Here is a 14,752-nt window from a genome sequence, read left to right as displayed (position 1 = left end):
CGCCCCACAAGGTACCCACGCCCCACAAGGTGCCCACGCCCTCAGCCAATGGAGCCACGCCCCCCTGACCCCTTGGCCACGCCCCAACCCGATGTAGCCACGCCCCCAATCCACGCCGTCGCACTCCAACCAGAGTAGCCAGGCCCACCGCACGCTTGGCCGCGCCCCTAACCGGTGCCACCATGCCCAAAGTCGGCGTGGCCACGCCCCTAAGCAATGTAGCCACGCCCCTGAGCCGCTTGACCACGCCCTCAATCACGTATGTACGCCCCCATGCAGCAGCTGGCCACGCCCACAGTCTCAACGGCCACGCCCTCCTGACCACGCCCACTGCCTATCTGACCACGCCCCCACATCCTGTCATGGGCAGGGACACCTCCCACTGGCTCAGGGGCTCCAAGCCCCATCCAACCTGGCCTGGAACCCCTCCAGGGATGGGGCAGCCACCACTGCTCTGGGCAACCTGGGCCAGGGCCTCCCCACCCTCACAGGAGAACATTTCTTCCTCAGATCTCATCTCAATCTCCCCTCTTTCAGCTGAAAACCGTTCCCCCTCGTCCCATCCCTGAGCTCCCTGACATGGAGGGGGGTCTTGTAAAGATGTCATCAGGGTTCGGGATAGTTTTGATACAAAAGCTTAAATACGTTTGTTCTTGACTCCAAATCGTTTCCTGTTACAGATACAAAAGCAAGAGTCTAACATTGCCACAATATTCTACAGGGAAAACCAGAGTTAATGGGTAACATCGGTTATTAATAAATGCTGGAGAACTTTAAACCCAAAACAGTTGTCAAAACATTAACTCTGAAACACAGCTTCAAGGTAAGATCATCCTGGTTTGTATCCTCTTCTATTTCCACTACGTTTTGAGAGTCAAAATTATAGAGATTGCTTTTCCCAGGCATAAGTGGCACTTATTTCATAGAATCCTAGAATCACTAGGTTGGAAGGGACCCATTGGATCATCGAGTCCAACCATTTAAACACTTTGAAATCAAGCTTTCCGCTGCCTTTTCTTGCCACAAAGGACAGAGTGGGGTAAGGCATTAAATCACACAGCAACAATTTAAAACAAGCACTGTTATGACATTCCTACAGGAAAATCTGGCATAAATTGTCACAAAATACAGAGAAATAGCATGAATGGCAAATGCAGAAGGGAAGGGTGACATGCTGCGCCACGTGGAGCCAATCCTGGGGCTGCGATTTAGGGGCTATAATTATTTCAGGCAATTTAGTCGGGTCTGCAGCTCCATCCAGCTTGTTGGATGCCGTTTCCCAGCTGGGATGGAGGAGGCTCCATGGGCAGCCTGTGCCCAGCTCCCAGAAATCTGCTCTAGGAGCAGCAGGCGATGCCGGAGGGACGGCTCCATGTGCAAGGGCTGCAATTAGCGGGACAGTTATCTTAACTGCGCTTTGGGTGAGACAGGGAGAGGGACTAATCCTGCAAGAATCCAAGTGCTGCACGCCTGGAGCTCTCTGTGCAGGGAACAAAGCGCGGGGACCCGCAACTGCAGTTCTGCTGAGATCTTCCCATCCCTGGAGGGGTTCCAGGCCAGGTTGGATGGAGCTTGGAGCCCCTGATCCAGTGGGAGGTGTCCCTGCCCATGGCAGAGGGTGGGACTGGATGGGCTTTGAGGTCCCTTCCAACCCAAACCACTCCATGATTCCATGATTCTATGAAGACAGGCGAGGTTTGCACCATTCTTGACATCCAGTCTTTTATGGAGTGAACTGAGCACCATAAGAAGAGAGATAAGGTCAGGGAAAAGGGGAAGGAAAAGGGGAACTATTTTAAGAAAAGAAGCCAATAAAATCCATGGAATGAGGAACCTTAGACTCCTGCAGGAAGGTGTCCCACAAAACTAGAGAGACTTCAAAGGGGCTGCAGGGCTGTGGCGATGCTCTGTGGGAATGGGAAAGCATGATTCAGCTCGCTGACAGCTGCTCCCAAGGTGTTCTTCTACCCTGGGGCAGGAGGAATCCAGAGCTGCACCCGTGCCACCCCACCGACGACGCTTCTGCCTCACCCTGGGTGGTGAGCGTAAGAAAACATCCTCCTCACAACATGAAGGGATGTGTGTTTTGAGGTGAATTTATTAGCCCAGTGAACACAAGCTGCTGAACAATTCCAAAAGAGCCTCCCAGGAAAGCACGAACCTCCCTCAGAAGCAGCTCAGGACCAGCAAGAAGAATGTGCTAGGTGTGGCGCTGGGCTGACTTCTGCAGTGCAAACCCCAAGGACGCAGAGAAGATGCCCTCGTTGGTGGCAGGGATGTGTTTTTAGGGGACAACTTTCACTTTGCTGCAGTCTCCTGAGCGACAGAGGCCACTCAGCTCCAGGAACCGGTGGGCTGGGCTGGGCACAAAGCACTGGGAAGCACTGGGAATATCACCAGCAGGCTTTATAGCATAGAAATGGCAATGTGAGCGCTGCTCTGATGTAAGGCACCGTGGTGTGGGGCTGCCTTTGATCCTGAGATGGGTAAACACCCCAGTACAATCTGCCTTTGCATCAATGTGAGGAGCCGCATGGCAGATCTGACTTTGCAGGTGTGCAAAGTGCTTGTGCAGCGCAGTTCCCAGCCGGACCCAAAAGAGGGAGGGAGGGATGGGAGGAGAAACCCTCGTGTGTGGCTGCAGAACAGCTAAAAGCACCTGTGGAAAGAGGAACAGCTCGTGTTTGTGGTGGGGAACAGGTCTGTGCTGCCAAAGCCATGTTTTGGTGGGGGTGGCAGGGCCAGCAGAGCAGCCCAGAGTGCTCCGTCTGGATGGGCAGCAGTGCTGGTTTCCATCAGGATGCAACGCTTCCCCTGTCCCATCAGCTCTGGAGAAACAGCACCCTCCTAATTCCCAACCCCCTGCACCCTTTGCCCGAGGAGCTCTGCTCAGCCTGGTGACAGCCACCACCCCGGTGACACCTCGGGTGTCCCAATGGCTCTGGGTGTCCGTGATGGCCCTGCCAGCGCTGCCTCCAGCCCCACGCCAGGCAGCCCAAGGACGTGACCTCGCAGCTGGGAGCCCTTGGCTCACGGTTTGGCAGGAGGGACTCCCATTCCCGTAGGAAGGGGTTTGGAAGACCCTTGCCTATGGGTGGCCAGGACAAAAAGGTGTCAGCGTGATGCATCATCCCTCCCCTGCTGCACAAATCCACCCGGCTGCTCTGCTGATAAGGGCAGAGAGCAAACGGCACCTGATAGTCCTGCGATGGCTCCGCAGGGACGAGCGTGGGAGTGGGGACTCCTGGCGGCACCACAGCTGCCCAGGGGGACGCTTTGATGGATGTCTGAACCCTTCGTGCTTTGCTGCTTATCGAAGTCACTCTTCTCTCTGTGACCCGACCCGTGGGGAATCTCCCCGGGGAGACAACAAACAATTTGGGAGGGATTAGGGATCTCTAAAGGTATGACTGAATGCAATAGGATTAGGTGGGACTCTAAATTCAGGCACAGAGCTCCGGTAGTGCCATAAATAGCGCTGTGGACATTGAGCTGGTGCTTCCCCTCCAAGAGGGTGATCACGTAAGAGGGTGCTCTCACCCGGGCACGAAGGATATTTCTGTCAAGTTTTAACCCCCAGCGCAGACAGACCCCATCACAAGAGCAAAGCCTGACGCTTGACACTGCCTGGCGTGGTGTCCTGCGCGTCACCGGCAATGACCACCAGCCCTGTTCTGCCAAGAGCCGGCAAGGCTTGCCCGTCTCAAAAGCATCTACGTGACTTAGCAGTTGGGTTTTCAAAGTAGCTACGGCTTCACCTCCACACCCCGATGCTTTAATAGCGTTAATGCCTCCCTGCTGGGTGGATGCACTTGCGGCAGCGCAGTCGTGTGCGTACTTGTCCCTTATCTTCCAAAGTGAGAAAAGCCATGTGTTATAATCATGCATCGAGGTGAAGAACTTCTGAACAAACGCAAGTGTGTTCCGAGCGGGGATACACAAATCACGCTGATATGGCGTAAAATCTGCTCTTCGGGAGTCAAAATCCCACTATTTTATACCCTGTGGAAAAAAAGGACTGATGATTCCTTGCAGCAGTAACTGCTGACGCAACATTTGTCCTGAGCTCCAGCAACGGAGCCTTTCAAGCATCTGCCAGGAGGCTATCTTGAGGAAATGAGTGACAAAAAGAGGTAGTGAACCCAGGGGACAGATCTGGTAATTTCCCTCCAAGGCTTTAAAGAGATTTCTAACCAATTTGCGGGTGTTCCCCTCTAATAGGTTTAGAGGCCAGTGCTCAGAGCCACCTACAGGGAACAGAAATAGAGCAGCAAGTAAGGCAAAGCGTCACGGAAACTAGGAAACCTCTTTACCAGGTTAAAAATAAAGCACAAGGCAGCAAAGCATTTATTTAGGACGCCTGGGAGTAAATCGGATAATTGCCAGGGGGAGAGTGAGTTTCCATGAGCGCAGAGGTGTCATCAACGAAAACAAGATAACTGAGTCATGGTTAAATAATAGCAGCAGAAATGCTTTTCCCAGTCAAGCACGGCCTTGGAGCAGCCATGAGTGACAAAATGGGCTGTTTCTGTGATTCTCGGTCCCCCACGCTCACTGATGGCACTGACAGTGCTCCAAGGCTTCTGAGATGTGACCCAGCTGATGACAAGGAAGAGCTTGCCTCACAAGAGTCAGCAAACCTATTTTTCCCATTTGGGGGGGAAATATCCACTAAGAGTTACGGCAAAACCAATTAGGATGGTGAGAAGGGGCGCAGGGTGGTGTTAGGTCCCTGCAGAGGGACCAGAAGCCTTCTGAGCTGCGTTTGCAAAGCATGGTGCTACGTGTTTGCCATCAGTGAGACCCCTGTCTTGTGGGGCAAGACTGGTTTGTCACAGCTGTGGTTTGGAGAAGACTCTACGAGGAGCGTGTATTTCTGTCGTTTATAGCTATTAGAAATGAAACCTTGATCTGGGCCAGGGGCTCCTCTGTGCCAAGACTTCGTATAGAATCATTAAGGTTGGAAAAGACCTCTAAGATCATCAAGTCCAGCCATATCACCCTCAAGTGATGAATGCGTAAGGCAGGTCAGACCGACAGCAGGAACATCAAAAGCTTTATATTCACTCTGCACTGTCACAAATAACCAGCTGAAATGCAAGAGAGAATCAAGACCTTCGACTCTCATCGTGTGCGTTCTCTCAGTACACTTTACTTTTTCAGTAAGTCGCTGCCTTATTTCCAGTTCATTTGATTTTCACTTTCTCTTTAAATAACACCACCTTAGATTTTTAGCCAAAGAGTGTAAATATCTGACCTCTCAGCATTTGCCCTCTGTTGACTGTCCTTACAGCCAGCACAAGCCCTCTGGCTCTCCCTAAGCTCTCCTGGTTTTATTTTGGTCACCAGCACACAACTCATGTCAGAACCTTAAGCTCTGATGAGGATGACAAATTGTGGAGGCAACTGCAATACATTTGTCTGGGTTCTTGGCTCCACCAGAAGCCTCCGGCAAAAACCGCAGGAGACCAAAAGGGATGGAGGACACCAAGGCAATACAGGAGGTCTCTCACGCCCACCCCAACACGCCAGCAGCCTCCAGCACATCACCACAAGGACCAGACTTTGGACACTCGCTTCATGCCTTTCATTGCCTACTTTGGGGCCGTCAGCCTGACTCCTTCAAGTTTGTCTTCTACAATCCACGCATCTCCAACTCGTACAGACCCTTCTACACCGCACAGAAGCCAACCTGAGGGTACCGCTACAACCGCAGCACCGATCACACCAAGAAGGTGATGGACATCTCGAGTGCAAACATTGTGAAATGGGGATCCATCCCGAGCACAAAGTGATAGCTGAGAGCAATAAACCCTAAGCAATGAAACCAGAGACAACTGTGCCTTCAGCTTCCCACAGAGTGTGTGATTTACAACCAGCAGCGAGCACGTGAGCCGAGGAATGAGCGGTGAGACCATGTCACTGCTCCCCAGAAAAACATGCGGTGTGGGTTTTGCTCTAAAAACCCAGTCTGACTTGTCCTGGCATTTATTCCAACTGTTTTCATGGAGGTACTGGGTGTCGGCAGCACATAGCGCTCCAGGAATGGCCAGTCCTGCTCATCTGCACAAGCCTGGCCTTAGCACACACTGCAAAACCTGGAAAGGGTTCACCAGCTTCTTCAGCTGAGTGTAAATTCTGCTCCCTTTTTGCAAGGACTTCTTTCCCTAAGCTAGATGCAGGCAAAGTATTGTTCTCAGCGAATGGAAAAGCAGGTTTCACTCCAAATGAGACAGCAATAGGAGCTGAAATTCATCTGACATGCCCCTACAGCTTTTCCCTGGAACGCAGCATGAAATGATTCAGCTTTTGCATTGCTCATTTGGGGAACTGGATGCACCATTAGCAAATGCTTGAAACAGTTGGTGAGCCCATAGCCACGTTTAATGCACAACATTTCTGCTACTAATGAATGCTCAGCTACCTCAACCCCTCTCAGTGCTTCAAGACGGGTGACCCCAGCCATGTCCCCTTGGGTCAGAGCCCAGGGCACTCGGTGACAGCTCACCTCGCTGGTGAGCTTCAGGATTAGAGCATCCAATTAGTGTTCCTCAGCCTAATTCCTTTTTCATAACTGATTCACCATTGTGTAATGCCACCTGCTTTAGCACAGTTGTTCCTAATTTCCTTCGGTGCGGAAGCAACACTAAGCTCCGCAGTGCGTGAGAGCCAGCCAGTCTTTTTGTCTTAAAGTCATCAGATATGAAAATGGAAGTGTTATGGGACAGATTCTGTGGGTGGAGATCCAGTATTCGCACCCATTTCATCACTAGTGGAGGATCTACTTTTTGATCTCACAGTCTATCCCTGAATGCTGTGTGTCAGGGCCAAAATAACATCAGTTTTGGTCCTGTTGACACAGAGTTTTTCGTGGCAATTCATCATAAATGGAAATCAAAGCTGCATTCTACTCTACCGGTCCCAGCGCAGCAGCCAGGATGGGATGCCAGGATGCATGGGGCGATTCCGTGGGAGAAACTATTGCCTGGCAGGACCAGAGGAGTGAACAAGGGGACCTGGCAGTTGGATGGAGAGGAGGTTTTCCCTTCAGGAAGTCATCGTAACATCTGGTGTCTGCATTTAGAGCACTTAAAGCTTTACCATTCAACTCAATTATGTTTCTATGTTTGGCTCAGCGCACCAAATGCACTCCGATACCGCACCTCTTACAGGGGCTGCAAGGATGCTTCCCTCTCTGAATTTCAGGCTCAAATGAAGGGCCCCGTCTAGAAACCCTCTGGCCAAAACAAGTCTCAGGGAGACAAAACAGTAACACTACAGAGGCCTTGAGCGGCTTTCTCTCTTTCTTCTTACTCTAATACTGGTGAAACAGTTATTGCTCATCTGACCCCACTCAAAATCATAAATGAAGTGGATTAGGAGATTACACCATCACGGAGAAAATTCCACCCCTATAATCTCCTGCTAGCCCTGTAATCTCCAAGACTTTCCCATTTTACCTCCTTTCTATTTTTAACCCCAAACTCCTAATGCCTGGCAGGAGCCCATCACCCCCCTGAGCCTCATTGGCCAGGAAGGGATTTGCAGGGTACTTAAATGTCACCCTCCTGTTTGAAGAAGGTTTTGTGCTTTTGAGTTTTCCTGTCGAGAGCTGTCTTCTGCTTCCATCACCACCAGCACTGAATCAGGACAGCTCATGCACAAGGCAGTTTGGTTTTTCCGGATACGGTGATCGGGACATTTGGACTTGAAAGACAAGAAGCAGAATTCAAAGGCAAGCCCTTAAATTCCAGAAGACAACCAATTTTTGCTGCAAAGTGACCAGCGTTTGGTGTGGAGATGGGGAACATGGATGGGAAATCTGTGGAGGAGCTGAGCACTACCGAATGCCACCAGTGGTACAAGAAGTTCATGACGGAGTGTCCTTCTGGCCAACTCACCCTCTATGAGTTCAAACAGTTTTTTGGCTTGAAAAACCTGAGTCCGTCAGCGAACAAATACGTTGAGCAAATGTTTGAGACGTTTGACTTTAATAAGGTAAATATTGTCCTTCCCACTCGGGCTGCGCTCTGCTCCCTGTCTGCGCTGGCGTGTGGTGTATTTGGGTGTATGCAAAGTAGATGTGTGTCCACGTGTGCCTGGTCTGACCCTCTGGGGCCTCAGAAATTGTAAAATCAGTTATAAAAGGTGAAAAATGTCACCAGAAACTCCTTGCATGCTGACCGTTCTGGGAGAAAATAAACTTCTCTCAGAAGTGATGTCGTAGAGTCAAGGAATGGCTTGGGTTGGAAGGGACCTCAAAGCCCATCCAGTCCCACCCCTGCCATGGGCAGGGACACCTCCCACTGGCTCAGGGGCTCCAAGCCCCATCCAACCTGGCCTGGAACCCCTCCAGGGATGGGGCAGCCACAATTTCCCTTTTAAGATACTCAAATTGTGGGGGTTTATCTGTTGCTCTGGGATTCCTTTAAAATGAAATGTCCTTTAATCCTTTGATATTGCATGCTGTGACAGTGAGGAACAAGTGAGCCTCGGGAGAAGGAGCGCTGAATTCCTGCCGGAACAGCGTGTTCCCAAGCCGCGCAGCGTGGCGTGAACATTGGTTTACAGAACAGAGCGGGATTGGTTTTCTATTGTTTTCATATACAAATGGATTACACTCTCATTGATTTTATTACCTGGGCTCAGTCCCATCCGATAAGGAGTTCAGGCTCTTCCATCCCTGCACGAGAGGCTTTGCACCCGGGGCTGTGGCTGGGCTGGACCTCAGAGCAGGGCAGTCCTGGAGCGCTGTTCTCCCGGCTCAGAAGCCGTGCCAGGGAAACAGATGGATGCTGAGTCTCTGAGAGGAAACAACATCCTCCTTTACTTGCAAATGGTTTGCAATTGCACCTCCTGTGGGAAGAGGAATATACTTTATGGCAACTCGAAGGGCTTTAGTGGGGCTTAATCCCACTAAAACAATACAGTTCAGACCCCAAATCCTTCAGGTGTTTGGTTTGTGCTTGGCCTTTCCCTCGCTCACTGCCCCGTGTTTGAATGCATGCCTGGAAAGGGAATTGATGCGCAGGAAATCCTGCTGGGAATGGGGCTCAGGAGCTATTTATACCTAATCTGGCTGCTGCAGCAGCAGGATAAAGCAGATGATCTCTTCTTGAACCGGCCCCGCAGTGCGGTGGCTTTGTTCATTGACAAAACCCTGGCTTATTCCCTCCCAAAGGCTTTCCGTGGCTTACAGTACGTGCCATTTCCAGAGAATCTGAGCTCATCCAGTCCAACCTTCAGCCCAGCCCCATCATACCTACTAAACCATGTCCTGAAGTGCCACAGCCACACGTTCTTCGAACCCCTCCAGGGATGGAGACTTCACCAACGCCCTGGGCAGCCTGTTCCTCCAAAGCGCTTTGTATCTCAATGGTCTGTGCTGTTGAGATGCTCCGTGGTGGGCAATCCATGTTTTAGCAGGTTTCCTCAGAGCTGTGGGCATCACAAGGGGGTGGCTGGAGGTGGGTTGGTGGCACGTGGGCTCACCCCAGCCCAGCTTATGGCTGGTGAGCTCTCTGCGTACCCAGCTGAAAAACCCTAATGCCACAGCCAGTGATGGGCAAACCCCTAGGAGGAAAGGCAGAGATAAAAATGTGCTTTTGATGGGACCAAACGCGAAGCAGGCACACAAATGGCACAGGGATAGAGCAGCATTGCCAGCCCAAGACGTCAGCAACATGCTGAGACAATTCCTGGGTTTTTTTCCTCTCCTGGTGGTTTGCGTGCGAGGTCCCTGCGCAGCAGGAGAGAGCTGTAGGTGTGTGCAGACAGGATGACATTAGGTAATCCCTCAGAGTTCATCTCCGTAAGCCTGTTTCTCTTTGACCTCTGAGTTATCACTGCTTTGCACAAAGCAATTCCTTCAGCACAGGCAGGCTTTCGAGGCTTCGTTAGTCCCCACGCCACGTGTAGACACCAGGTTTGTTCATTATCAACCTATAATGGCTCTGCACAGCTCAATGTGGAGCCCTCACCATAGAACACATTGGCTTTAACTGTGGGTGTGCAGGAGATACATGGAATTGTTAAGGATGGAAAAGACCTCTGAGATCATCCAGTCCAAACATCAGCCAAGCCCCTTCTGCTGTGCTCCCTAACCCCTGCCCTCAAGATGCCAGCCACCTGCTTCCAGTAGGAACTTCCATAAATGACCAGGAAAATCACTTACTGCCTGACTCTTGGCTTCTAATCTCACCTGGCTTCTTACCTTCTGCCTTTAGGATGGCTACATAGATTTTATGGAGTATGTGGCAGCCCTGAGTCTGGTCCTGAAAGGGAAGGTGGATCAGAAGCTGCGATGGTATTTCAAGCTTTACGATGTGGATGGGAACGGCTGCATTGACCGGGGAGAACTGCTGAACATCATCAAAGTGAGTGGCCTCTGCTTTTTCCACCTTCTTTCACAGACGATGGTTATTAAGCACAGGTAGACAGAGAGATCGTAATAGGAATATTCCAGCCTGAAAGACAACTCCCTGGTACATTAGTAGGCACTGCCCAAACCGGCTGTGTGTCCTCTGCGTGTCCTCCCACCGGGTTGGCCTCCTGGCCAGACCCGTCTCAACGCCCCGCGCCCCACGGCACCTGCACGCTCCGACACGCAGCGGCCCCATGTTTAACCACAGCCACCGAAACCCAGGCTCAGATAAGCACTTGGCTTTAATCTAAGGATTTCCAGAGGTGAACTGGCTTATCCCAGTGTGCCTGCTTAATCTTTTAATGCATTGATTGCCTTTTTAAGTTATTTTAGTCTCCGGTTTTTTAGAAAGGACTTATTCCTGCAGAAAAGTTTGGTTTCTCGTGTCAGGTTGCTTACCACTTGTACCGACGGATACACAAAGCCCACAGCGCTCAGTCCTTGTTCTCTGTGTCCTTTCTCTCCAGGCTATTCGGGCCATCAATCGATGCAACGAAACGATGACGGCTGAGGAATTCACAAACATGGTGTTTGACAAAATTGATATAAATGGAGACGGTAAGGAACTTGCTTACGTGATGCCAACTACGGCTCCCACTCCTCCCTTACCTGCAGTTCGGTCTGCCAGGTCCTGGATGTCCCAAAGAGCAGGACATCAGGGGGGAGCCTGCAGAGAGCGGCTCTGCGTGAAGGTTTAGCTCCCATGGGCTGCAGCCAACCTGAGGGGACACTGCAAACTCTCCTTCTCCATCCTGGCAGGGTGGGCATCTGCGTGGGGTTTAGGGGTAAACAAGACACAGACCAGGGACCTCACAAAGGGCTCTGTTTTATGTCTGTGAGACTCCTGGGAGGCTGCTCTGAGGCTGCTGGGGGAGGGAGAAGAATCATGGAATGGTTTGGGTTGGAAGGGACCTCAAAGCCCATCCAGTTCCACCCCTGCCATGGGCAGGGACACCTCCCACTGGCTCAGGGGCTCCAAGCCCCATCCAACCTGGCCTGGAACCCCTCCAGGGATGGGGCAGCACCACTGCTCTGGGCAACCTGGGCCAGGGCCTCCCCACCCTCACAGGAGAACATCTCTTCTCAAGATCTCATCTCAATCTCCCCTCTTTTAACTAAAAAGCCTTCCCGTTCGCCCTGTTCCTGTGCTCCCTGACCAAGAGCCCCCCCCCCCAGCTTTTCCATAGGCAATGAAAGAAAGGCTGCAGGATTTCACTGACCTTTTCTGACCGTGCTCTCGCAGGCGAGCTCTCCCTGGAAGAGTTCATGGATGGGGTACAGAAGGATGAAGTGCTGCTCGACATCCTCACCCGCAGCCTGGACCTGACCCACATCGTCCAACTGATCCAGAACGATGGGCAGAACCCACAAGAAAAGGAGCAGGCAGCGAACGCTGCCCAGTAGGCTCCTGGGACGCGTTCCTCTCCATCTCTACTTTCTCCCCTTTGCATTATTAAAACAAATCGAGTTGTGGTTGTGGGAACTGGTGAGCTGTCCCAGCGCCGGTGCAACAAGCAATAGACTATCCCGCTAGTGCAGGGACCGGGATCTGCTCTGAAGGCACTGCTCCCCTGGCTGATGGGCTGGGGAAGACTGGAGATCACCAGGCACCGCCCTGGCCATACCACCGCACCAGCCGGCGAGAGGAGAGGCAGATAAGGCATGGAGAAAGCCTCAAAATTCACGCCAAGGCCACGGGCAACAGCAGTGTCCGCGGGGGACGAACCCCAGGGCTGCCCAGTGCTTTGCCTGGGGCGAGGGGGTCCCCAGGGACACCTAGAAAGCAGACTCAAACCTTCTCTTCCCATATACATTTCTAGAGCAGGAGATCAGCAGTTTTGGTCACTTGTTCTGCGATTTGTTATAATTATATTAGCAATCATTAGTGATAATGAAAGGTAAAAATATCCGAGCTAGAAAAAGGAGAGCAGCGGAGTGGTGAACGCAGTGGCTATTCTTTGTTTAAAAGCATTAAAAACATACAATGGTGCCTTTTTTAACAACTAGCTGAACTTTCAGGGAATGGTTCTCCTTGAAGTAGGAAAGGCTGCAATGGCAGAAACCCACCATGGAGAAGATTTAGATGTCTGTAGGACTATTCCTGCATGTCCTATCTCCTATACAACAACCTCTCCTGCGAGTTACTCTCCGTGGCATCCTTGAGCATCGCGTGGCTTTGGCTGCAACGGCAGCAAATCATCTGCGTGGAGCTCAGAGGGGAGAACCACCGGAGAGGGGCCAGAGGCAGCGTCTGCACCACGAGCATCTGCACGTACCCGAGCATTCCTGAGCAGCAACGGGTACCACAACCTCCAAGTGGGCTCAGGAATTGTCTCCCATGGAATAAAACCCAGTCACCCCTTATTACTGTATCCTGGGACAGCAACCTTGTCGGCCGGTGCTAATTACCCATGAGCAGGGACTGCACCCAGGACCCAGCACACGCACAACGGAGGCTGCGAGAGCAGCGGCTTCGCCCCCACACCACCCACCGTCCTGCACCGAGCCGGGGCTGCGCCTTGGCTGCTCCTCGAGAGGAGTTTCCTCATCCGATTGGAACAAGTTTCAGGCACGGTGAGGCAATACAGGACAGCGGGAAGGATATCTTGCCCAGCTGAAAGACTTGTTATTTAGCACTGGATTCTTGCAATTCATAAGCAACTGACTCTTCTTCCTGCACATCTTTTTCATTTGACCATTTTACCTGGAAGCTTTTGTACTTCCAATCTTATAGCGAACTAATAAAGATATTGTACAATATTATTCAAGGTTGTACTTTTTCTCTCTTTCAATAAATCATTCTGTCTTCAGTAGGACAGAGTCTCTCATGTAAGTGCAGAAACCTCCCTCTGGCAGCCTGCTTCACACTCCGGCGCTGTGGGATGGGCACACAAACCAGAAGGCCACAGAAAGGAACCCTTTGATGGGCCAGCAGTTATGGCACTGCGAGAGATTAAGCTGCAATGGGCTTCTTGGAGCTCAGTTGAGCTGTTTACCCAGTGTCCAACACTCCTTGCAGCAGAATTTATAGCCTCACGGAATCATTAAGGTTGGAAAAGACCTCTAAGCTCATCCAGTCCCACCGTCAGCCCAGCCCCATCATGCCAATGAAACCATATCCTGAAAATCCTCAAATCCCTGAAAATGTAAGGTCCTGCGCCTGGATTGGGGCAATCCCCATTTTCAGTACACGATGGGGGATGATGTGATTGAGAGCAGAGGAGGCTACAAAGATGATTGGAGGGCTGGAGCACTTCCTTACGAGGACAGGCTGAGAGAGTTGGGGTTGTTCAGCCTGGAGAAGAGAAGGCTCAGAGGAGACCTTATAGTGACCTTCCAGTGCCTGAAGGGGCTCCAGGAAAGCTGGAGAGGGGCTGTTCACAAAGGCTTGTGGGGATATAGGATGAGGGGGAATGGGTACAAACTGGAGAGGGGCAGATTTAGACTGGACATTAGCTAGAATTTCTTCACCATGAGAGTGGTGAGGCCCTGGCCCGGGTTATCCAGGGACATGGTGTCTGCCCCATCCCTGGAGGGGTTCCAGGCCAGGTTGGATGGGCCTTGGGCAGCCTGAGCCAGTGGGATGTCCCTGCCCATGGCAGGGTGTGGGAACTGGATGATCTTTAAGGTCCCTTCCAACCCAAACTATTCTATGATTCTACAAAAATCTACTTCCCCATCCCCTCTCGTCTCTGTTCCCATTTCCATCCCATCCCTCTCCCCACCCTGTCCTGTCCCTGCTCCCATTCCCATCCCGCATGCTCTCTGCTGCCCAGCAAGGCCAGGCCCCCCCCAGTGCAGACACCTCTGTCCCAGGAATGTGCTGGGAACGCAGCCAGGGGGCTCTGGGACAGCAAACCCAGACACGCAGGACACTGAGTGACAGCAAATAGCTAAAATAACATCTCCTTTTACATCCTCACATGTCAGGGATTGAAGAAATCAAACTGGTTCTCGGCCAGGTCCTTCCAGAGGTCTCTTATCCCCATGGAATGCGGCTGCTCTATGGCACAGCTCCAGCGTTCCCACTCCATGTATCTCAAAACACCATTAGTTACCTTAAATACAAGGTTTTTAAGGATAACACATGTTTGAGATCGATTCTGTCCTTCTGAGGCACACTTCCCTTCCAAGAGGAAAAGGAAAGAAAGAAAGGAATGTTCTTCTATTTGGCCACAGCTGAACACAGGTGACATGAGAGAACAACCAAGTATGACAAGACCACAACGAAGTCCCCACAGCGACCAGCACCACACTGCCTAAGCCCTGGCACGGCCGCTCTGTATTTCACTGTGATGTTATCATAGGGAAGCTGCACACGGTGCTTTG

General features: G+C 51.6%; 1 protein-coding gene across 1 annotated transcript; it reads left to right on the top strand.

Moving 5' to 3' along the window:
* Positions 1-7,695: 7,695 nt before the first annotated feature.
* GUCA1A (guanylate cyclase activator 1A) lies at positions 7,696-13,173 on the top strand. The gene is made up of 4 exons (XM_009561758.2): positions 7,696-7,998; positions 10,227-10,376; positions 10,891-10,981; positions 11,667-13,173. The coding sequence occupies exons 1-4, from the start codon at positions 7,801-7,803 to the stop codon at positions 11,825-11,827; spliced, it is 600 nt and encodes a 199-aa protein (XP_009560053.1). The 5' UTR covers positions 7,696-7,800; the 3' UTR covers positions 11,828-13,173.
* The last annotated feature ends 1,579 nt before the right edge of the window (positions 13,174-14,752 follow it).

Source organism: Cuculus canorus, chromosome 24 (genome assembly GCF_017976375.1).
Source record: "Cuculus canorus isolate bCucCan1 chromosome 24, bCucCan1.pri, whole genome shotgun sequence".
Taxonomy (NCBI): Eukaryota; Metazoa; Chordata; class Aves; order Cuculiformes; family Cuculidae; genus Cuculus; species Cuculus canorus.
This window is presented reverse-complemented; position numbering and strand designations above follow the sequence as displayed.